A 24,857-nucleotide genomic window follows, 5' to 3' on the forward strand; every position below is an offset into this window, starting at 1 on the left:
TTCTGCCTCTGTGACCTGCTAAACCCATATCCCTCCGCTCAGCAGGCTCCGGCCAGCTCCATGTCTCCCGCCCAGCCCACCATTGGTGGTCGGGCCTCCTGATGTGAAAAGCGCTATACAAATGTAATTTTGTTTTGTGCTGGGAAGATAGAGAAAATATAAAACAACTGATACTCAGTAACATACCTACAATGCATTCCACTGCAGTGTCTGACCATGGTAATGAGACATTACACATTGCTCCACTTCAATTCCAGCCTTCTCTGAAATAAGAATGAACCTTTTTGAACAGATCAAGTCCAGGCCAACACCTGAAGGCAATAAACCACTGCCTCAGAATGCACTATAAATGTGCCACATCCTACACACTGCTCTCGCCCAAAATGCCGTGTTCTACAGCAGTTGGCAAATGTTACATATGGAAGGGAAAAGTAAAGAAAAGTACAGAAAATAAGTATTGATATCTTTTTAAAAATATTCCTGAGGCCATCAAATGTTATTACGGGGCATATTCTGCAGCTCAATAACATTTCCGAAGATTTAGCGATTTATCACAGCACGAGCTGAGCAATAAATTAAGTAAGCTAAACCCTAAACCAGAACACATGCTGGGTTTTACAGTTGGGGTGGGGAAAACATACAAAGAAGAATTCTAGGGAAAAAATAACAATAAAACATGCAGCTTTACCTTGTAAACTTCATGATATTATTTATGCTGAAATTGCTATACCATCAACCTCATTGACAGAAAGAACCAAGGAAGCTCAAAGCAATCAGGTTAAATGACTCTAACCTCTGGAAACTGAGCTCATCTCTCTCTACTTCCCTCCCTCCCTCCCTGCCTGCCTCCCACATACAACTGACTCCCAGCTGCTTGTTCTTGCTGTGATTGAGACACCCTTAAGCATTTATAATAATATTCCATGTCAAAGGTCTGAAAATAATTATTTCGTCTGCCAATTTTGATACTTTTAACTGAGTTCAGATGTTAAATGCATGGCTTTGGGTGGGGTGGCTGAACTGCTAAATAGTTCCTCTCCTCTAATCCCCTTCCCCCTCTTAAAACTGAAATCTACTGGCACTTAGATATCATAACTTGTTTAATCGTGTAGCGTGTTGTACTTCCCACTGTTACAGATTTATACAACCGGGACATTTTTCCAATACTATTTCTGAACAGTGTTCGGCAATAAGAAAATGAGAAAAGACCCCAAACAGCTTACGGTTTTGCACTTGGCAATGGGAGTCAGATAGCTTGGAAATATTTTCTAAAAATATTTCACTTTCATTGAACTTGCTAGGATGGAATTTTATGCTCAGAGATGGCGTGCTTCATCAGATCCATGGGGGTTAAACAAGGATTTTAATAAGATGTACACAATTGAACACTGTCCACCAGATCAAGATTTAACTCTCTCGGTTGAAACTTGTTTTAAACACTGCCCTTTCACACCATCGCTCCCAGTGAGAATAGTTATGAAGAGTGAAGTGGGGTAGGATGGGGTGTTCAAGGATTATCCCTAGATATTACAAAGGTGGAGTCGAACATGGAGAAACCATTGGAATCCTTACCCATTAGAATACCATGTGGGACAGGAGAAATATTCACATTTCTTCCCTCCAACAAGAGAGAATGGGAAAGGCAGCTCAAGAACTCTGCTGGATCATCAACAAATTACATTTGTATAGTGTCTTTCACATCAGGAGTACGTCTCAAGCCGCTGGACAGACATGGACCCGCACCCAAATATATCGAGGGGCCTCATCAGAACCCCCACAACAAGGCCAGTAAAAAAATGCTGCAAACATATGGCCAATGCATAAAAGGGGAGCTGCTAGTTGACACCGAAATAATGGCACGTGTGTAGTAATGGATGAAGGTTTTTTCCAGGCACCAAACTCGTACACACCACCATTTTTTGATTGGTGCTATGTAGTACTTAAAATTCTGCCCAAAATAGGCAGTGGGACTTGAACATTTTTAAGGCAGTGATAAGTAATTATTTGCTCAGACACTCCATGGGCTCCAATGACAGGGGAGGTACTTCTCCCCATCCCCCCCCCCCCCCCCCCCCCCCACCCTCAATTCCCCACACACACTATCATTCCTTTCACAGCTCAGTGCAAATATCAAAGCCATTTTCTCTCTGGAATAAAGATCACTTTAGACTTGGCACGCCAATGTAACATCAGTACGTCAGCATACAAACAAATGTGTAGATAGATATACAAATGAAAGTGATGTGATTAATATTTGCTCAGTAGCGTGAAATAAGCCTCAATGAATGAAGTACAATAGCCTATTAGATATCATGCAGTGAAATGCATAGCATGTCAATGTGACTGAAGGGATTCAAAATTACAGTATGCCTGTTGTGCCTTTCACTTCATTTTACCTCATTGAATAGATCCTTTTATTCTTCTCTTTTGGTTTTAATTTTATTACAGCTTAGATTAGCACATTTAGATTTAGAGTGGCTGCTGTAAACACCATTGTATTGTTAGTATCTGTGGAATCAATACTTTTTTTTAAATTAGCTTACCCGATCAGACCCGAACATAAAATGAAAATATTTTGTGGGGCAAATTCAACTGCACTTACAAACCACCAAATAGAAATGTCCTCCTTCAGAAAAATCTCCTCGGATCTTAAGTCCTTCATAGCTTTCTAATCCCACAAAAGATCTACTGTTTGCACAGACTGAGCCTTTGTCTTCCTTGAAATCTTCTTTGAAAGCATCCCTTTTACTCTGTTGCACAGCATAAAAATGTTTAGATTTTTGTTTCCACAGACATGGACAAATTGAACCAGTTTGCGATAGAACAATGTTACTGTAAACCAATTCCCATTAGCATGGTGGGCTTGTGTTAGCACTACTGTAACAAGATACATTGCATCCGTACCTTAGGTGAATGGTACTCAGACTGATCTCACATTTTCATAATTGGACCAAGTGTGCACTTTGTTACTGGTTGTTCTATTGGTTTTAAAATTACTGTTATTGTCAGTTCTCTGCTGAACAGTGCCAGCAGCACAATGTTCCCTGCTGCGACTCAATGGGATTAAAGCCCCCACTAACCTCAACAGTAAACCCCCAAAACCCCGTGGAGTTCAATTTTGGAAACACCCAACATTTCTAGATGTTATTATTCTGACCCAAACTAAACAGTTTACACCCTTCCTCAAAACATCAAGCTTTGTTTCCCTTGATTTAAACCAGATAAAGCTGTGTCACAGTCCCGAAGATAATAAAAATATAATTCAAATCCAAAAATGAAAGAAAAACAAATTGGATTACAGAAGATTAATGTCAGAGAAAATATGGACCTAACTACCATAGCTGAACTGTGATTGTTGGTCAGGCCACTGGGAGGAACTCCCCTCTCAACAACAACAACAACATGCATTTATGTAGCCTTGTGAGTCGCTACCCTAGCACCCTTTATGGTGAATAACATTTCCGAAGGCTGAATAGTGCCACGGGATCTTTAACATTCACCTGAGAAGGCAGATGGGAGCTCGGTTTAAAGTCTCATCCAAAGGACTCTTAACACCTCAAGGAGAAAGATATCTCAGAGGAGGACCTTAAACAGGTGCATTAGATGCCTAACAAGATAGAGAAAGTAAACCAGGAAGAATACATCAGAGGTAAGGTACCAGGACTGAAAGGTACATATTCAGCAGTACAAAGGGCATAAGAACATAAGAATTTGCTAGATGAAAGAAGACAAAGGTCCATTCAGTTTGCCATCCACCATCCTGCAGTCGCATGTCATGTACCAAACTATATAGTTTAGGACAAAAAAAATTTACACAGAAGAAAATCAATAGCAGAGAATGAGGTATCAAGTAAGGATGCTTGAAGTTGAGATTCATTTAAGTTGGGTGAGGTCTCTGGAAGGATGAGATCAAATGAAGGCAAAGGACACATAGAGTGAGAAAGGAGAAAATTGGAAAAGGGAGAAGGGAAAGAAAGCTGCAGTTGGCCAGACAGGACATTAAGGAGATCTGGTGGCAACAAGTTAAGACATGTGCCGACCAGTGACAAGTTACAAAGGTTTTCAAATGATCAGAGATTCAAAAGTGTCATGTCCACATTTCTCGCTTACAGTCACAACGTGCAAGCAAAAATTCTAAAATCAAGCTCTGCCAAAGCCACAGCCTTAGTCTTAATCTATTGTGCAATTTAGGTGGTCAGAAGTATTTAGTCAGCAAACCCGGCACTGAGATTTTCAGCAGTATGTGGGCTGTTAGCTGGGTGGTGCAAGATGTAAAGATTATGAAACAAATGAAACAAAGCATTGTTCAGTCTTTTTGTATCAGCGCTGCAGTAACTTTGCAGATATAATAATAATGATCCTTGCATTTGATATAGCGCTTTTCACGTCTTCCCGACGTCTCAAAGCGCTTCACAGAATAGACTGTAAAGTGAATTGACTGTATATTTGTGGGCGAAACACGGCAGCCAATTGCACACAGCAATGTCCCACAAACAGTCGGGGATTGAAAATGACCAACTTATTATTGTTTTGTTTTGGAGGGATTATTATTAGGCGTGTGGAGTAAGGAAATTTGCCCAAGGTTTCGCCCTCTGCCTGGAATTGAACCCAGGTGTCTCGCTTGCAAGGTGAGTGCTCTAACTACTGAGCTACAGGACTCGAAACCATTTCATGTGAAAAAAAATTGAGGCATGAATATTTGACAGAAAAACTGCAACTTTTCAAAGTAAAGGTTTCCCTTTGTGAACTCAATTTTTATTTACAGCTTCAGAAAAAGGGTCCCTTCCTTTCTCAAAATATTCTTTCTCTACTTTGCTCAGAATCTAATTTTTAATCCTTTCTTCCAGCCACCAACACCATGAACAGCTCCAAGAAAGGGCACCGACCAAACCAAACAATTAAATAACTACAGGACATCTACGCATCCAAACCTACCCTCCCAATGCCAACTCATAGCTTATGTGTTCCAAAACTAAGGTTCTTTCAAGCAATATTTCCTTTGGATGTTGACCCTTCTTTGTCAATTGTTGTTACATATCAAAAATGGTCCATTATGAAGGGCACAATGTTGCCATGAAATCAAGACGGAAATCAGATTGATTTTTCTTCTGATAAATCGCTAGTCAAAAAGATCATTTTTGATAGTGGGGCGGAGGACTTTTGGGGTCAGTAGAACGAACAAAGGATGAAGCACTGTCTGCTAGTTTTTGGACGTTTTAGAATTTTCTAGACCAATTACACAAGAGAGAAAAGTGGTTTCAGCTGACAGTTGATTTTTCGACAAGTGCCAAAAAGAAATGTGCTCGCAATGTATAAGAAAAAGCAAATTGGAGTGTCATTGGCAGTAAATTAGTTTTGTTATTCTGGCAGGCGGGTTGAACTTGGGGAATGTAGAAAGAGAAAATATCCCTATGTTATCTTAACAACAGCAGGAAGACTTGAAAGAGGCAGAGCTAACAAACATTCACTCTCTTATATCAAATTCAATAATCATTGCAAAGACAGGTTTTAAAGTGCACATCTATCTTACAACCTATTTTCCTTGTTTTAGATCATGGACATAGTTAGATGATGATATTTGTTATTACTTTAACCATGTGCTACAGACCATACAAACCCATACAGTACATAGGAATAGAGCGTCTTGGCATTTGCCTACAAAACACAAAGTCACTACAATTCATGATAGAATTTTGTAAAGTGCTTTGAGAAGTTTTGATGACGTGATGTAATATAATAATCTTTCCGTTTGATATTTTGCCTCATCATGTCTTCGAGGCATCTCAAAGCACTTTGCAAAATATACTGTAAAGTGAATTGACTGTATATATTGTGGGAAAATGTGGCAGTCAATTGCGCACAGCAGTGTCCCACAAACAGTCATGGATTGAAGTGGCCAATTTATTATTATTTCTTTTTGAAGGAATTGCCCCCAGAAAAGCAATCCACCAATCACCTAACAACTGGGTTCCTACTTACTGCTAGGTAAACAGAGGCATGTGGAGTAAGGAAACTTGCCCAACATTTCGTCCTGCTGGAATCGAACCCAGGTCTATCACTTGCGAGGCGAGCGCTGTAAATACTGAGCTACAGGACACCCTGATGAAGATCTATATCAAATATAAGGATTACTATTTTACTCAGCTGCACAAGAATGATTTTTTGGACTCCTGTCATTGTGGCATGAGATAGTTTCCTTAATTTTTTCCAGTACCATTGGTTTATGAAGCAAAGTCACTGTTGGCAGTATGAGGGGGAAAATGTGATGCATCACTGCTGGGGACGCAAATCCATTCCAAAATAACCCCAGGTCATCCACTCCACAACTGCCAAAAAAGGGACAAAGGAAATATTCCTTTTTTTCTTCCTTTAGCCTGTTGTTTGGCACAAACCCCCATTTATCCTGGAACTGCATGCAATTCCAATGGTACTAAAGGAGGTGGACAAATGGAATTTGGGACAAAGTCTACAAATTGATTGTCAAGAGACTAAACCATTATATTATTGTAAATGTATGAGTAATTTTCAAGAGAAGGCTTGAGGACAAACCAGAATGAATCTGTAAAAACACTCATAAAATATTTTTTGGGGGCTTTAGTGTACTCGTCCAAGTACACTAAACGATAAATGAACTCCTCCAGTATCTAATGTGGAAATGTTTTTTTTCTCACTCCTCCCCTCCGGCTCGGAATCGTGCTCCACCAATGTCAAGCACTCTGGGATGCTACCCTGCGTGTGGGGCGCCATATAAATGCAAGTTGTTGTTGTTGCTCTGCGTTGGGGAAGGCAGTACTGCAGTGCACATCCGATGCCTGACCAGTTAGCCTGGCTCATCGGCAGGACTGGAATGGCAGACCAGGCACTGGGAACAACTTCAATAGCTACTTGTGGCAATGAATTCCATGTTCTAATATCCCTCTGCATGGTACCCAACTCACCTCTTAACTATTCAAATGAAAATTCTGACCTTATGTCCCCTTGTTATCAATCAGATTTAGCTGGAACAAAGAGAGTAAGCTGATAAGAACTTCAATGATAAGAACTGATAAGAACTTCAATCATTCCTCAATGATTGAAATACAAGTTACATTTAGGCAGTTCTGTGACACAGTGCATATTACATGCTGTGCCAGAGACAACCAGCCTGGTTCAGTTGGTAGTATTTTCACCTTAGACCAGATCACCTACTTTTCCAGAGAATGGTTTATATCAGAGATGCTTCAACAGCAGAGATGAGGAATAAAAAGACCCATCAAATATTTAGATGGGGTAAATAAATATAAACAAACTGCACTTAATATTTGAGTTACAGAAGGCTGACCGTGTTTGCGTTGATAAAGTGTTGACTTGGTGCCAGATAATAATAACAAATTTACTTTGGGAAAAAAACAACCACCTGCTAAATGTAGTAGATGATTCACTAATGTAACCATTGACTCAGTGGACAGAAATGTGCAAGCATAACTATTGACTGGAGATAAACACATCTGTCTAGATCATTCAACTTAATAGGATCACAGTCGTAAACAAGAGATGCCTAGTGCCAACCGGTCTTCAATTTACAATTCTGAGTAACACTGATGAACTCTTATTATTATTCCCTAGGCTCTGCTTATTAAAAAACGATAATACGAAATTTAATATAGATAGCTTTGGCAATTCTGTATACTTAATAAGGCTGCAATCTTACTGTCTTGTCTATCTTGAAACTACCTGAGTCCCTGAACATTCAAAACTTATACTTTGTCAACCTATCAGAAAACTGCTGGATACCAACAGGAATCAGTTGGGGAAAAAATCCACTCAGATCCAGATATACTCCATTTATGTTGCATTTTAGAACATCCAGAATTTGACAAATTGTTGAATTCAGTCTTAACTTGTTTTTCTGTACCTTCTTAAAATAACTTACAAAAAACCTGTAGAGAAAACTTCTACCAACAGAGTAAATCCAGGCCCAAATGGATTTTCTCCTTGAGCATCTTCATGTGAGAAAAGGGGAGAAAATAAACTAATAAAACCAATTGTTATTTATATACCGCCCTTCACATAGGATAATGGATCGGGGAAAAAGAGTGGCAGCAAATAATTCTTTGACTGGAATTGCCCACCGTACTGGGTTCAATCTTACAATCCAAAATGTGCCATCAGGCCCATGAAATAGAACGTCTCCTAATACAAAAAATACATATGGATAGCAAGGCCAAAAGCTGGCTAGAGGTATATAGAGTGAGCAAGTCCAGTATAGTTTCTGTCAGCACATTCCATTCCCAAGTATTTCCATGCTGTATATTTTATGATGCACTTATATATCCTGTCGCAAACACACATTTGCACTTTATTGTACAGCTTTATATGAGAACCTACCTACTTGATTCCCACCAAAGCCACTGTGAACCATCAAAGGAACATTTTTGCCATTAATTCCCAAATATGGAAAAGGTGGGTTACCAGTTTTTATACAGCGTTGAGTTCAGTTTGGAATCCAGCTTGAGAATTAGTCTGGCAATGCAAACCTTGCCGCTGTCATAGTCATGTGTAAAATAGACATGGAAATAAACTGTGAGTTGCCTATTATTCCGTTAGTTACAAAAAGTCTGGTTAATGTCAGGTAATGCAACATTGGACCGAGTATCAGGCCAAGTTTTGCTGCTGCCAAAGTAACGGAGACACGACCCAATGATACCAACAATGTCTAACATTGTACTGCTGGCACTACGAGGGAATTTAGCATCAACTTTAAAGTGAGCTTCAAGTCCTGAGAGCAAATGCACCAAGTCTGCTGAACTATGCTGTAAAAAGAACACATTCCAATGTCATTCACAAATTACCTGCAGTGAAATGACTACACTCACTTGATAAGTACTGTTGCACATTCACAGCTATTGACTAGCCTTCCCTTAGCAAGCATTATGTTCAGTTTATTGGCATCAGCAGCATTGGTTCACTTACATAACACTGTGCATTCAACACAGATTTACAATTATTTTTTCTTTAATATTAGTTTGTCATCGGTAAAAGTAGAATCACAGATTAAACTTTATAAACGTAACCACCTGAAGAAAATTATCGATCAGTCCCACTACATAGCAACAATGGCTCTTTATAATTATGCTTTCTAGGTCACAGTGATGAGAGAGAAGTTACTGAATTAGCAAACACATCCAAATATCAGAAATAGAAGCAGCACATATTACAATCTAATAATACTGCACAGCCACTCATTGAGATAGACTTTTATAACCTTGGCACAAACAGTCTCAATTTAATCCTATATAAATGCAGCCAGAATATAATCAAATTGAACCTTGAAAAGATTGTTATTAACAAACTCTATGGGTTGAACAATGTGTTTAAAAACTGGCTGCAGCATTTGCCTACAAATACAGTCAACTACTCTTCACAGTAAATTAATGTGAAGACAGTGGAGTCCTGTAGCTCAGTGGTTAGAGCACTCGCTTTGCAAGTGAGAGACCCGAGTTCAATTCCAGGCAGGTCAGGGCGAAACCTTGGGCAAGTTTCCTTACTCCACACAGAGCCTAATAATAATCCCTCCAAAACCAAAAACAATAATAAATTGGTCATTTTCATTCTACGACTGTTTGTGGGACATTGCTGTGCGCAATTGGCTGCCGCGTTCGCCCACAAATATACAGTCAATTCACTTTACAGTGTGTTCTGTGAAGCGCTTTGGGACGTCCTCCTGACGTGAAAAGCGCTATATCAAATGCAAGGATTATTATTATTATTATTATTATTATTATTATTATCTCAACAAAGATCTAGGGACATCCTACATGTCATTTTGTTGTTGTTGTTTGTGGGGGTTTTAGGGGACTGCCACATTTGCTTACAAATAACAGCAACTATAAATTACAGTAATTGCCCATTAAGTACTTTGTGACATTTGACATAAGGCACTACGAAAATGCAAGTTATTTTATTAAATTACATTAATATATTTATTTGATTTCAGATGCTGTTTTGGATTGCTTTCCTGTCAGAATGAGCAGTTTTGTGCTTTGAAAGCAAGGCACTGGTTTGTGCCTCGTCCTCTACACAAATAAAAGGAGAGCAGGGTGTGATATTCCAAAGGTAAACTGACCCCTTTGCCTCTGTCCCCTCCTCAACCAGAGAATAAAAACTCACAACTGCAACAAGAGGAGAGGGGGAAGAAGAGGAACATTCATGACAATATATAAATAGCTTCTCCTAAATGTGCTGCTCACAGTCTTTAGCAGTATTGCAGAGAACCATAATCTGCCAAAGAGAGGATCCATTTTGGACTGACCATTATAAAGTACTTTGAATTTTTATTAGATTCTCCTTGCTCATTTATTCATTAAGACCAAACTGCTCCAGCATACTAATTTATAAAGGAATCCAGTGTCTGCTTGCAGAAGCCATTTAAGAAGTTTAGTTAAAATCTAATAAAGCCTTAAATAATTGTGGTCACAAGTTGAAGTTTATGGTTACATAAATGTATTAATATTAAGCTCCAGGCATTATTTTTGAAGGAGATGCAGTGTATTAATCTGTCATGCAAAGATTTACATTTTCACATAGCCAATATTTTATTCTATATTCTGACTGCGACACAAGTCTTTAATCCAAGGTTTTTTGCATGATATCCTGGGCCCAAATCCATTTGAGGTTCTCTGATTCTGTTGGTTGCAAACTGTTGGTGGGGAGCTATCAGAGGGGAAGAAACTTAATTGTGCAGCAGATTATTTAAGAAAGAGATCAATTGCTTAAAACAAGTCACAACTCAACAACAGCACTTTGAACTTAGATCGCGTAGGAAGAACGTTTCAAAATGCTTCACAAAGATAGAATGGGACTCAGAGTTGTGAGGAAGATGGAAGAGTATGGGGAGGAAGTGGATGAAGGAGCAGTCAAAGAGATGGGTCTTTTGATGGATTTTCAAAGCAGAGAGGCAGGGCAGGCAAGGCAAGGGATTTCAGAAGAGAGCACCGCTTACAGGCAAAGTGGCTGAAAATTCACCTGTTGATAAAGGGGCAGAAATCGTGAACCAGGCAAGATATGGCAGAATGGAGGGATGACAGAGGAATTGTAGGGGATTGCAGTCATAGGATGGGTCATGGCTGTGGAGGCAATTGAAGGCAAGGGAGAAGATTTATAGTCGATCCTTTGGGGGATATGGAGCCAATGGAACCCAGCGAGGATGGGCGTATTGGTGTTGCTGAGCCTGGTGCGGAAGAGAATGTGGGCTGTGGAGTTCTGGATAATGAGGAGCTTGCGGAGGCTGGTGAGTAGAATCTTGAGGTGGCAACAGCATGGATGAAGGTAAATTGTGCGAGGTGCCCTGCACTCATGAAACTACACAGGAGGAGAGGAGGAAAGACAATGGTGGTATGGGAAGAAAAAAATCTTAACCTTCAAAAATGGTCTCAATTGCACAAGACAGCAGCAGTAATGTATATGTATCAAGCGATGCAATGTGGTCTGAAGACACAAAGGGAGCATGCAGAAACACGTCAACTTAAAACACAATTAAACCATGTGAGTGAAGACTGAAGGCAAGGGAGAAGATTAAGGTGTGTAAATTGTGTTGCACTCATTGTTTTTGACAGTAGGTAGTGGCCGAACTGGTAAATTCAGTCATATACACTTTGAATGGATGATTCTGTCAATCACATGGGAAAGCTCCATTCGGATTTGAAAACTGCTCTGGACAGGATTCGTTCAAGTGACCCAAGCAATGTCACTGCTGCAGTTATCGAATCAGGCTGCTTGTTCTATTCTACCTTTCACAGGCCTCATATCTTCTGCTGCAGATCCACCCACTGAAGTATCAATATTTCACGCTGTGCCATAAAATAAGGGCACATTACAGGGAAATTCCCATGTAACCTTTTGCTATGTTTGTGAAATGCCAAAAAAAAGCTTTTTCTTAAAAAAAATCTACCATCTTAAGGGAAGAGTGTAAAGACCCCTCCTCTTCAACCACGCCTTTGCCCACCCTCCTACCCATACCCTCCCTGCCCTCCACCCCTCCTGATCCCAACCACCTGTTTTGGTCCAAATCCTTGACTGTCCAGTGCCTTGAAACGTCCTCCCGACGTGAAATGTGCTATACAAGTGTAATTTGTTATTGTATTGTGTGTGTGTGTGTGCATCCTCCACTTTGGGTCTCAGCACTCAACTGAGATTAAATACAAGGCTTTTCAGTGAGTGATGTATCCTTTCCCATCCTGAACAATGATCGGGAGATGTCAAAGCAAAATAGGCCGTCCCAGAATACTTACCTTCTGTCCTTTGATGGAACCCAATTTTTAGGCACATGCTTTGCCCTATCGTTTAGTATTGTAGAAAAGTCCAGCGTTACTAAGTCAAAGGGGCTTCAAACTATTCAGCTGCACCCCCTTCAACTAAACATTACGCAAACAAACAGAAAACCCAAACGTAAAAAGAACCGCATCATCAATCCATTCAAGATCTTGATAAAATTGCAAACATGCACTTGGGTAATTGTTTTTCTTGTTGTTTGTTAATGTTTTTTTGTTGTGATTAGTTATTCTTTTTTTTAAAAAAATTGGTTATCTGCACACCAGCCATTTTATATCAAGCCCAGAGCTTCGAACAGCTTGCTCACAGAACAACAGGTGTTACTTACAGGAGACTGATCTTTTCTGCATTTGCCCATCTTTTCTTGCTGAACCTGTACAGAATAGCACAACATGGTGGAATCTGGTCTGACTGTGTGCAAATCCATCAGAGATGATGGGAGAAACACACAAACATTAAATGCAAACAGGTTGAAAATCTGCACATGGTAATCTGCTGCACATTGCAAGCCGCTTTGTAGGGGGACAGTTAAAGCTAAACCAAAAACATTTTAGCATTGTGGATACTTCAAATTGCAGTCATAGGCTTAGTTTTGAATATTGAAAGCTCACATTTCCAATAATGTGATGATGATAATAATAACAATAATCCTTGCATTTGATACAGTGCCTTATCACGTCTTCGAGACGTCTCAAAGCACTTCACAGAATATACTGTAAAGTGTGGTGACTGTATATTTTGTGGGTGATGGGGATTTGGCCAGAAACAATGGAATCACCAGGGGAAAGGCAAGGGAGGCGTATCCTGTCCAGCCGCTAGCAGCCAGGTGTAAGAAAACAAGCAATTGTTTTCAACTGGCTTTCAACGCACTGAAGAACAAAGTCCAGCCAAGTGTGCTTGAAGACCTTGAGGCCCTTTTCAAAAGAGAAAATAGTCTTGGCCATATGGCAAGTACAAGCTGCCACTTCCAAAAGGTCAATGAAATCAGACTCAATCGCACTGTTCTGCCAACATTACAGAGAAGATGGTTATACGCGCCTGATGCTATTTATGCCGCATAAAACTCCATGTGCAATGAAAAGATCAAATCACCCCTCCTCTATCTCACAAATCTAATATTTCCTGAATCCCGACTGGACTGTCCACACCTCCTCATATACTCCCAAATGTAAAACAAAAGACAAGCTCACCGAATGCACCTTTTAAATTGAAACTTTGTACAACTGCATGTGCAAATAGTTTATTAGTTGACTATTTAATCCATTATTTTCTTGCACGTAAAAAGATTATACATGCTCTTCTATCACATCATTTGTTTTATGAGTGAATATTTAATTAAAAACAATTAGTAAAAACACAGGGGAAAGGTTAGCCGCTTACACTGCAGTTAAACATTTCTCAATGCCATGGCACACAAAGAAACGAGGTCCGCTATACTGCTATTAATTTCAATACAACATTCTTGACTAAATCATCAAGAGCTTTTCGAAGGGTATAAAACATACCCAAGGTGTTTGGTTTCAGAGTGGTTTGGAACATCAAAGTTTATTTCAACTTGTGAAGCTAAGTGCTAATCGGAGGCCGGTAAAACCTAACAAGATTTTTTTACTGCCACATTTCCATTGGATTAGGGGCCATCGGAAGCACCATAAATTTCACAAGAGTACAAAGAGTGCACGGGGTAAGAGGAGCAAATCCTCTTTATAAGCTGTTACATAGAAGAGGAGCAGCTTTCTTTTTAAAACAAACACGAGCACAATCTTTGTACCTCTTGTAAAAACACATTTACAACTGCCTTCTTATATGTTTGCTGCTCGTTGTTAATCAAGGCGATTGTGTATCTGCTGGTTTAAATAATCCTTAACAGGAGCAATTCTACTGAAAATCATGGACGGCAATAACATACCTGATTTATCCTTTATGAATACACAAAACCTGAAAAATCTGGAAATGCAAACTCTCAAGCATCTTTTGAAACTGATCAGTAACTTGCGGCACTTTGCAATTACTTCTCCGGGTGCTCAGTCAATGATCAGTCATCAGCTGGAAGATACTTATCACCTTACCACCAAAAACAGGGATTTTTTTTTCTCCTGCTGCACCACAAACCAGCAGTTAGTTGATCACAGCTCCACCTAAGATTTTACTGCATCATTGACTTAAAACAGTAATTGTGCACTTGACATGTAAATGTGCACAATATTATTTACCTTTTCCGCAGAGCTCTGACTGATGCCAAGAACAACTTTTCAAATGTTACAATAGCTCAACTCAAACAGTTTGCTGAATCTGGCATTGCTTGATAATGCAGGCAGCTTTCTGTACACCCTGCACCTGCCATAGACAGGGAGAGGCAACATGGACCCTTCACTGATAAAACAATAAACTGCAAGTTCCTTGTGATTTAAAAACCCTTTGCAGTAGGTACCTTTGCTGACACCCTGATTCTCCAACTCCCTTATCATCTCAAATCCGTAACTGCTAATTCACAATAACTTCACCTTAAGCCCGTTTAATTTCATTTCTCAAGCAAGTTGGGAGCTCAAATTAAACTTCCGCAGGTTCCTTGGAAAGGTCAAGCAAAGGAGAGCATTAACCTTCTCTAATATTGAAATACGGCATCCATTAAATCAAATCAACAAAATGCTCATCAACCCGAGTGCTCATCAGTCTTTTTGGTTTCTTATCCAGCCCACATTCAAAAAATGTTGGGTTTTTCCTTGGATCCTGGGCATAACCTATTGATTCTGGCGTGTCTGACATTTATCCAGAGATACAGCCCAAATTGCCTGAGAAAAGGGAGCCAGGGGCGGTCATGGAATTAAAGGGCTCAAATTGCAAGCCCCATTGACTACTGGTTCACAGCATCATGCCAGGTGCACAAAGATTCTGCTCTGCTGCGTTTGCTCACTAATGGAAGACTTCGAAGCCTTGCCAACATAAATCCAGAGTGTGGCAATATTCCACCCCAGTTCTGAAAGGCACTTTGCTGTAAAACACAAATAGTTCTGTATAATTTAAAGACATTGAATTGTTTGGGTTTCAGAACATATGGTCCTTAATTTCCCCTGTGCTCCCGCAAACCACTATCTAATTTCTATGTGTGAACGTTGCTTTAATCTTGAAGCCGGTTTCTGGAAATTTCTTTTTAGAACTGCAGAACGATGACTTGAAAGTCAAAACTGCATTCAAGAATTTGCCAAATTCTGGACACTGAAATGCAAGTTAATAGAGCAATTCTAGGTTAAGTTGAAAATTGTGCTCCAGCATCAGTTAACAGTGTCCAGCTAACAAGGATGTACACTACAATAGGACTAAATTGTGTGTCACAATGCCCCAGTAGCTCCCGTGGTCAAATGTTTATCAGGTCAAGATTTTAGCATTCGGAGTTAGTCGGCACTAGACCATGGTGAACAACATATGCTTCCGTAGCATACTGGATGTGCTTACCCACACACTTAGTTGTCTTGAACTGTTAGATTACATTTCCCCCTCCACCTTTTAAGTGCAAGGTCACACAAACAGAATGTACTGTTACAACAAAGACATTTCTCTTGGCGCGCCAAACAAAAGCTGAAACATGACAACCAGTCATATTCCTTGTCTGTAAACGAAGGCAATTGCCATTCATGGGCAAGCTTGCATTTTTGTCCTAAGTGGTCAACAAAAATGAACACAGTTGATTTTATTTGCACAAGTCTGTGCAAATTTCACAATGCAATCAGGACATATATACAGTCATGCAAGGTCAACAACCAATCGTATCCAGGACTCCAGCAAGACAACAACAACAACAACTTGGATTTATATAACGCCCTCCATGCCGGACGGCATCTCAGAGCGCTTTACAGTAATGGATCCCGGGACCGAGCCATGGGGAGGGGGGGGAAGGTGACCAAAGGCCCAGTCGAAAAGAAAGGTCTTCAGCAGAGACCTGAAAATGCGAAGGGAGGGAGCGAGACGAAGGGAGTGAGGAAGGCAGGTCCAGATATAATATAATATAATATATTATAATATATAATACATAATGAACAGGACACAGTTTTTTTTTAGAAACTGTATTTTGAAAACTGTTAATGCATGCGACTATAAAAATTTGGGAGAAATAATAATAATCCTTGCATTTGAAATAGCGCCTTATTGTGTCTTCGAGACATCTCAAAGAGCTTCACAGAATATACTGTAACCTGTAGTTGCTGTAATTTTTGTGGGCGAAATGCGGCAGCCAAATGAACAGGGCAGTGTCCTACAAACAGTCCTGGATTAAGTGACCAATTTGTGACCTCACAGCTGTGTCCCACAAACATTTTTATGTACAGAGAGTAATGGATGAAGATATCAAATTAACTTTGAATCAAGCAAGTCCTACACCTTAATCTCCTGGGGTAAACACAGAATTGGATCCATGTCTTTGCTCCCTTGCGTTGTTATTTTTCCTTTAAAATTAATAAAACCTTTACTCCAAACAACATTTTCATCAAATGGTAAGTGGTAAGCGAACTGAACTGGCATCAAGGTGACCTGTTCCGTGCTTGGTACCAGAATGTTGGGAGTTGAGCCAGCCCTCTGTGGCGGTCCCGGTAGTCCGGTTCCTGAGCCAGACGGATCCGCAGTATTCCAGGAAACTGCTGATGACAGAGCGCCCAGCCCGGCTCATCTGCAGGACCTGCAAAGGCTGACCAGTCACTAAGGGCAGGGAGTCAAAAAACATTACATTTTTATAGAGGCTTTCATGTCCGGAGGATGTCCCAAGGTCAGGGATTTGGACCTGAGCGGGGGGGGAGGGGGGGGAAATGGGATTAGGGAGGGAGGAGAGGGAGGTTAGAAGGCGGCCGAAGATGCGGTTGAAGCGGAAGGACTTGTGACGTGCCTTGAAGGAGACAAGGGAGGGAGTAAGACAAAGGGGACTTGGGATGGAGTGCCAAAGGGTGGGGCAGATTGGCTGAAGGCGCAACCGCTGATGGTGGGCGGGGGCTTGGAGCAGGCCAGATCCTGCTGAGCAGAGGGAGCGGACAGGTTGAAACAGCAAATAAACAAAACAAAGAAATAAAGTAGTCCCGCACAAAATAACACATTGAAAATCTGGCAGGTTGAAGGTATGTTACCAACACACAGAAGCTGACTTTTTTCCTTCCATTTTTCCAACACCAGCAGAATGTGGAAACGGATTTATGTTTGGTATAAATAAGCAGCTTGGTTGCCAAATTATATTTAGTACAGTGGCTACTGGTAATGAATTTCTAGCAACCCTTAACTCAAACAAAAAAAATATTTATAGCACTACACCCACACCCGCTTGTGTTTACTGAATTAGTGCCAACACAGTTCCCGGAAAATTCACATAGTATTGTGCGATTGCACAGTTTGAAGATATCAAAATGCAGCTGGCAACTCCAATAATCTCAGAATCTACCTATGCTAATAGATGACATTTGAGGGAAATATAATCAGTAAAATTAAATAATAAATAATGCAAAATTTTATTCATGGGAATCATGTTCCAAGATTTCATATTCGATCGAGTTTAAATCTGTGATCATCTCGATAACATTTTTACAGGCACATTTGGAATTCATCCCGAATAGAAGTGATTTGGAAGCGAAGCAGTTCATGATCTGAACAATAAAAATCGGAATAACAAATTGCTTGCAATGCTTCAGTGCAGGGAAAGGGTGGGGGGAAACAAGAGGATGGAAATAGCTTGCAAATCGCAATCACACAACTCACGTTACCAACAACCATGACACTGCTGAATGTTCAAATAAAAAAAGCAAAACTTTTGTGTAAAATAAGCTTAAATAGAACTCGTCATCTTGCGCTTATTTGACAGGTGGCAACAGCTCAATTCTAACCATCTCAAAAAGTGCCAGTGGATTTGAAATTAAGACTATTGCTAGTGCTGTCCAAACACTGAATACATAAATCTGCAAGAACATTATTTTATCTGCCCTGTGAACCAACAATCACTCTATCTCAACTCTCAAACCTCCCTACATACACACACGCACATAAAATCCGTGTGTTTTGTATTAAGGTTCACAAACATAATTATGCATCCTTCGTTATGCACCATTCACATTATTCTGCATTGAAATTTGAACAGAGCCCAAAAGGTAAATACGATATGCTTCACATCCAAGATATTTGTGGCTTGCATTTGCTGGTGAAGAACATCCTGTTCAAGTCTGTGTGACCTGCCCAACAGCTGACATCTTGGCAACTGGTCAGNAAAAAAAAGGCACTTGTTGAGGGCAACGACTTGGAGCAGAGAGAAGCTTTGGTCCCCAAGTCGAAACACTCATAATTTACTTTGGCTTGTGCTAATAAAGCAACCAATTATTAGATTTACTCAAGAAAGCCACAATCCATTAATTCAAACGAAAATGGGGTATTAATAGAAAAACTGACAGCAGCAATGGCGGTCCAAGTGAAATCTCTGCCATCATACTAAGTGGTGCATTTTATATACAAATATATAAAATATTCATTGTAGCTCTTTCAGGCATGATGGATTTTGCAAGTAATGTTGGTGCAAGGACAGATTGGTGCACCATTCAAACATAATGTGGGCTCAAATGTAGCTATTCTTGTATTCCATTTGATATGATCTTCATGGAACAACGATTAGTGGCCAGGTTATGGAGTAATATTAATAATTATAATCATAATTCTTGCATTTGATATAGCACCTTATGATGTCACTGAGGCGTCTCAAAGCGCTTTACAGAATATACTGTAAAGTGGATCATCATATCCAGGCTCGACTACACAAACTCCCTGCTTGTCGGCCTCCCCAACTTCTCCCTCCTCAAGCTGCAAATCATCCAGAACTCTGCAGCCCGTGTCCTCTCCCGTCCCAGGCTCTGCGGCCCTATATCTCCATCCTCACCGACTCCACTGGCTCCCCATCACTTAGAGGATGCAGTTCAAGATCCTGGTCCTCACCTTCAAAGCCCTCTACGGTCTTGTTACTCCCTGCCTCTGTGACCTCCGAACCTCCTACCAACCTGTCCATTCCCTCCACTCAGAGGACTCCGGCCTGCTTCATGTCCCCCGTCTCATCTGCCCCATTGGCGGATGGGCCTTCAGCCTCTCTGCACCTACCCTCTGGAACTCCATCCCACAGGCCCTTTGCCTCGGCCTCTCCCTACTCCAAAACCAGTCTCAAGACCCTCTTCTTTGACCCATGCCTTCGGTCACCTTCCTACCCCTATCCTCCCTGCCCTCCACCCCTCCTGATCCCAACCACCAACTCAGGTGCGAATCACTAACTGTCCCGTGTCTTGGGATGTCCAATTTGTTGTTGTTAGATTGACTGTATTTTGTCTCTGACAAACAGACGTAGTTTAGTGACAAAAAGAAATGTTCTTCCATTCCAGGACTTCAGTATGCACCAAAATAGAACAACAATAGGACAGGGTTTAGAGTACGAAAGGCAATTTCAGTACAGACACCAGGAGATAATTAACGACTGGAACAGGTCAGGAAGGGTGGTTGAGGCAAGGACAATGGACTCATTTTTTAAAAAAGCTTAATACCGTGTTAGAAGAACGGTAGGGTGAATATTCTGGAGGAATGAGATCAGATGGGTAAGGGCCTTTTTCATCCAAAGCGATCTTGTGATCTTGTCAATACACGTCAATCAAAACTAATCCAAACTCCTATCTTCAGGAGAATATACAGAGGGCAAGAGGAAGAAATGAAGTTTATCTAGGCTATAGCTAAACGGCATTGGCCTTCATGACTAGGAATAGAAAAGTAGAGTTGTATCAGATAGAGTGTGAAGGAGGAAACCAATTAAGCGCTTTTCTATGCACATGTTCTCTTTGAAAGCCTGGGAAAGCCAGATGGATTTTAAGAAAACATCTGTTGGGACTGGGGATGAAAACTGCGCATTGTGCCACAGACAGAAGAAACATTGATTTAGACTCGCTGCCATTCGCTGTAAATATTTTTTAGGCCTAATATTGAATTTTGCCCTAATTCGGGTCATGCTTCACCATTCCAATGGATGCTTCGACTGCTTCACTGCATTGGCCTTTCCATTCATCTACCTCCCCTGCATCACAGTGCTGTATTCATAGTACTAAATCTAATTTGTACACTTAGCTGTTTGTAAATACCCTCCTTTCAACATTTTAAATTGATTTGCTGAGGACTGACATCCCAACTGATTCGGATAAACAGAGTCCCAACACAGTATTTCTGGCCTGCAAATAAGCGGCTGCCATTTTCACCAACTTTTTAGTTGCTGTTAACAAAAGGCGAGGATGGCATCAAAGCAGAAATATTGTATAAAATTACAAAAACAAGTTGAAAGCAAGTGTTGCAAATGGCCAATTGACACACTAAATTCCTGCTTTCGTTATAGTCCAGATCAGACAATGCCCATATTCCACCTTCGTCTTGCCCCTGTAAGGCCAATGTGTCTTAAACATTAAGATTGCGCAGAATTGTGGAAAGCTTTTAAAGTCAGTCTTAATTTGAAAGCTGATTTTCTGCAATGCTTAAAAGTTCTTCCCAATTAAGACTGGATTTAAAAGTTTTTCACAATTCTCCCTCATGTCAATTGAAGGCAAAAGGCGTTTGCAGGCAAGATCGAAGTAGAATTTGAGGTCATTATTGCACTGACATATGGCATCACAGAATGCTTATAGGTAAATTCCCCAAGGGCTGAATTTCCTCTCTTATGCAGATGATCCAAAGTCATCTTGAGTAGCGGACATTTCTCTTGGGGTGGGTGGGGGGAGATGGAAGGCGGAAAGAGGGAGAGAATTAAATAAATCAAGCAAATTCAGCTGCAATACATTTCCACTTCATAATGTACTAATCTACAGAAGATCAGCGATACCTATTAATAATAATAATCCTTGCATTTAATATTGCGCCGTATCACATTGTCAAGATGTCTCAGAGTGCTTCACAGGATACACTGTAAAGTGGTTTTGTCTGTATGCTTGTGGACAAAATGCGGCAACCAGTTTTGCACAAGGCAATGTCCCACAAACAGCCGTGGAGTGAATGACCATTGATACTGTATTTCACTAGATCCATTACTACAAACGAACACTGTACATCTGATCCAGCAAAAATTGATACCGCACGTTAGCTGTGAACTCATCACAATGCAATTTTAGAAAGCCAGCTTTATTCATAAGCTTATATAACATGACTGAAACTCACTATTGCATCATCCCCAGTTTTACAATCGATAAACACAATGGCATATTTCATGCAAATTCAATTTTCTGCATAATTTTTGTGATAATTAACTAATACAATTGAAAGTCCTTTCTATTCAAAATACATTCAGATATCTACATATGTACAGTATTTCCGGCAAGAGCCTGCGTAGAGTCTGCAGAAATGTCTTCTGCATTAGCAAACAGTTTTTAAATAAAAACAAATATGGGTAGTGCAATAGAAAAGCTATAAGCAGACTGACTCCCTCCACACTGCCATGGCTTACCTTTTCACTCCCAATGGAAACTGATGCGAAATGATGTTAATCATTTCACGATTAAGGCGTTTGTTGGGAAGCCCCGTCAAAAGTCTTAACGTGGTGGCGAAGGCAAGGAGCAACATACCGTCAGTGTCGGCACACAGCAAGGAGGCATTCTGTCAGCTGAGCACCAGCCAGCACTGGCATGGACAGATCCATGCCTGGTTTACGAGCCATCTCCGCTCAGCATGATGCCTGAAGCCAAGAGAGGCCCTTACATAAGGACACTGAAGATATCTGCCTCACAATGTTTGCACATCTGTGCATGGACCATGCTTGTAAAGTATCAGACATTATCCTTGTCTGCACACAGTTTATACATCACATAGGGCTGGAGGGTGGGAACAGTTTTTAAATGGAGACATGAAAGGATGTGTGAAAGGAAGCAAGCAAAATAGGTGCATTATTTGAGTACATGCTGAGCAAGCCTCACCAATATTAATATTAAATAGACAAAGCTTTTTATATATGTCAGTACCAAACAGGTGCAGTTATTGTCTTTCTTTAACACACAGAAATATTTAGAACAATATTGTTCTGTGTATTCATTGGTGTGGTTTCACCTTTCTGAGGACAAACTGAATGGTGCAGTGAATTTGCACGCCGTCCTTTCACCTCCATGCGTGTAGCTTTCAAGCCATCCCAGAATCATAGGGACTATAGGAAATTCCCATGAGTCAAGGTGATGCATTTCTAAATACAGGTAGAAGCCTCCATTTGTGACTTGGCAAGTCACAAATGGTTAGCAAATATCCCAATATCTGTCCACAGTAAGGCTCCTATGGAAAACTATTCTGAATCCAGTTTCTGGAAGGCACTGAAACACAACATAAAACAAAACTATTTATAAGCTCAGCAACAATTCCCACTGCACAACTCACTCAGAAAGGCCTGGTGTGGGAAAAGGGAAGAATTCACACTGGTGCTGTAGGGGTTAAGGTACATTAATGGGACACACGAGAGGAGCCGATTCTGCACCTGCCCCACGCTATAACTGTCTTGGGAGTTGTTGATCCTACCACTGCACACTGAAAGTGAAAACATGTCCAAATCCCTATCAGAGCTGCTTGCCTACCTACCGTGAAATCACAACATACTGTACAAAATTACATCTAGTTAAAACAGCAAATTACAGATGTCCATACCATGATCTGGAAGCTCCTGGCTGGTTTCCTTAGCTCACATTGTATATTGATATAAAATTTGTTTCTGCCAACAATCGGGTAATGCTATTTTAAATTGTCCCTGTAATTCTGGTCTCAGCAGTGACACAATGCATGTTTGGTCCTCTCACAATGTGCCCAGCTGCGTAGCCAGTCAAATCCACTATCCCTCAGTACCTCTGTGTGTGTGTGGGGGGGGGGGGGGGAGGGATGCTGCAAATAATACGCAACTTCCTCCTGCAAATACTTTCAGCACTCCCATTGGGAAAGCTTGTTCACATCAGCCTGCATCAGCATTAGAACAAAAACTGCTGCATCCAGAAACGGCCCTGGTAATACAAACGGACAACGTTCATGTACAGCTGCAATAAAAGCCAATATATATTCTTACATGTTCGGTACAGTGTATATATGCCCAGATAATTTTATTCCCAAAGAAAGTGCAAGGTCAGCAGGCAGCCTGCCCACAATTGCATTTTCTGAATACAGATACTGAAGAAAAACAACAATGCACAAGAGAAAAAGCCAAAACGCTGAGTAAACAAAACTTTTGTTTCCTCGTGAACTGCATTCGTTTTCTGGCAGAAAGGGATCTTTGGTCAGAATTGCATTTACCAGTGCGTTTCTCCTTAAAGTGCATCTATTCAATGTGTCAGAGCTTTCTGATAATATAGTACTTTAGTCTGGTTTGTAAAAGGCTCTTCCGTCATTGCATAGACAAAAGTCCATGAATTTATATCATGTCTCTGACTGTAATACAGAATAGTTTGGACTTGGCTGAATTTTCAACAACATAGGTTCGTTCCATGAATACAAAATCTCCCCTGAATTCTTATTAAAATTCCATTTAATTTGTTCTTCTCAGTTATTGACTCAGATATTTCCTCATTTGTTTCTACAAAAACTCATTCAGAACCTTTACAATTAGGCGAGTTTCCATAAAACAACTAAATGGCTAAAATGAGTCCAAACCGCAGACCTTAAAAAAGCAAATGTCAGCACATTCGCAATCAACCCGTCTAACGCTTCATCTAACCAAGCTGCTTGACTTAGATTTAAATATATTTTGTTAAAGCAGAAGAAAACTTGACTGGTTTAGCCTCATAGAAATGTTGAAATCTTCATCGCGGGATGCAAGCAATTTGGCCCATCGTGGCTGTGTCACTTAGCAGGTGGGTGATATTTTTCTTGCTGTTACACTACTATTACAGACTGCAGTCACCTTGCACCACTGAGCTGCTGTGAAACCATCAGTCCTCAGTCCAACAGGACAAAGTACAATCACTAGGGCTCAATTTAAAGAGTGCATCTTAGAAGTTTTCTACGCAATTTTAATTGCTGCAACCCCAAAGCTCATTAATAACTGGTAGATTAAATGAAGCCCAATTAATTTATGATTCATTCCAGCACAGATCGTCATTTCCACAAACCTCAAGTTTTCTTAATAAAATCACTGCACTGGAGCTTCAGTACTCAAAAATGGCAATTAGCAGACTAATTATTTTAACAGACTAACTCCAATTGCACTGAAGCAAGCAAAAACAAACAATTAATAGTTAAACGAGCCTCATACAAAATCCAATCTATCTCCAGTATCCCAATGCTCTTTTCTTGGGTATAGGACAGAAGCTAAAATCTTGCAAATACCTCCAAAGCTATTTGGAGGTATTTGCAAGCATGTGATATGTAGACAGGCAGTGCAAACTCTCTGAGGACTTAACGCTTGAGTTTTCTTTATATGCATTCATGTATTTTAACTGTCTGAGTGGTCTTCAAGCAATATCAAGTAAAACAAGCATAGACTGAGACTTCATCAATGTAATAATAATAATAATAATCCTTGCATTTGATATAGCGCTTTTCACGTCGGGAGGACGTCCCAA

At 40.4% G+C, this 24,857-nt stretch overlaps 1 protein-coding gene across 8 annotated transcripts in view; it reads right to left on the minus strand.

The window, feature by feature from the left end:
• The window catches only part of LOC103179789 (melanocyte inducing transcription factor), a 113,316-nt gene that overhangs the window by 83,479 nt on the left and 4,980 nt on the right, over nucleotides 1-24,857 (minus strand). For 5 of the 8 annotated variants that reach the window (XM_042339735.1, XM_042339732.1, XM_042339730.1 and 2 more), the window contains exon 2: nucleotides 12,638-12,682. The exons of the other annotated variants lie outside the window; for them this stretch is intronic. In XM_042339735.1, the coding sequence (XP_042195669.1) occupies nucleotides 12,638-12,682 (45 nt within the window). The remainder of the gene's footprint in view (nucleotides 1-12,637; nucleotides 12,683-24,857) is intronic. 8 annotated transcript variants of the gene reach the window in all.

Source organism: Callorhinchus milii, unplaced genomic scaffold (assembly GCF_018977255.1).
Source record: "Callorhinchus milii isolate IMCB2004 unplaced genomic scaffold, IMCB_Cmil_1.0 Scaffold12, whole genome shotgun sequence".
Classification (NCBI taxonomy): Eukaryota; Metazoa; Chordata; class Chondrichthyes; order Chimaeriformes; family Callorhinchidae; genus Callorhinchus; species Callorhinchus milii.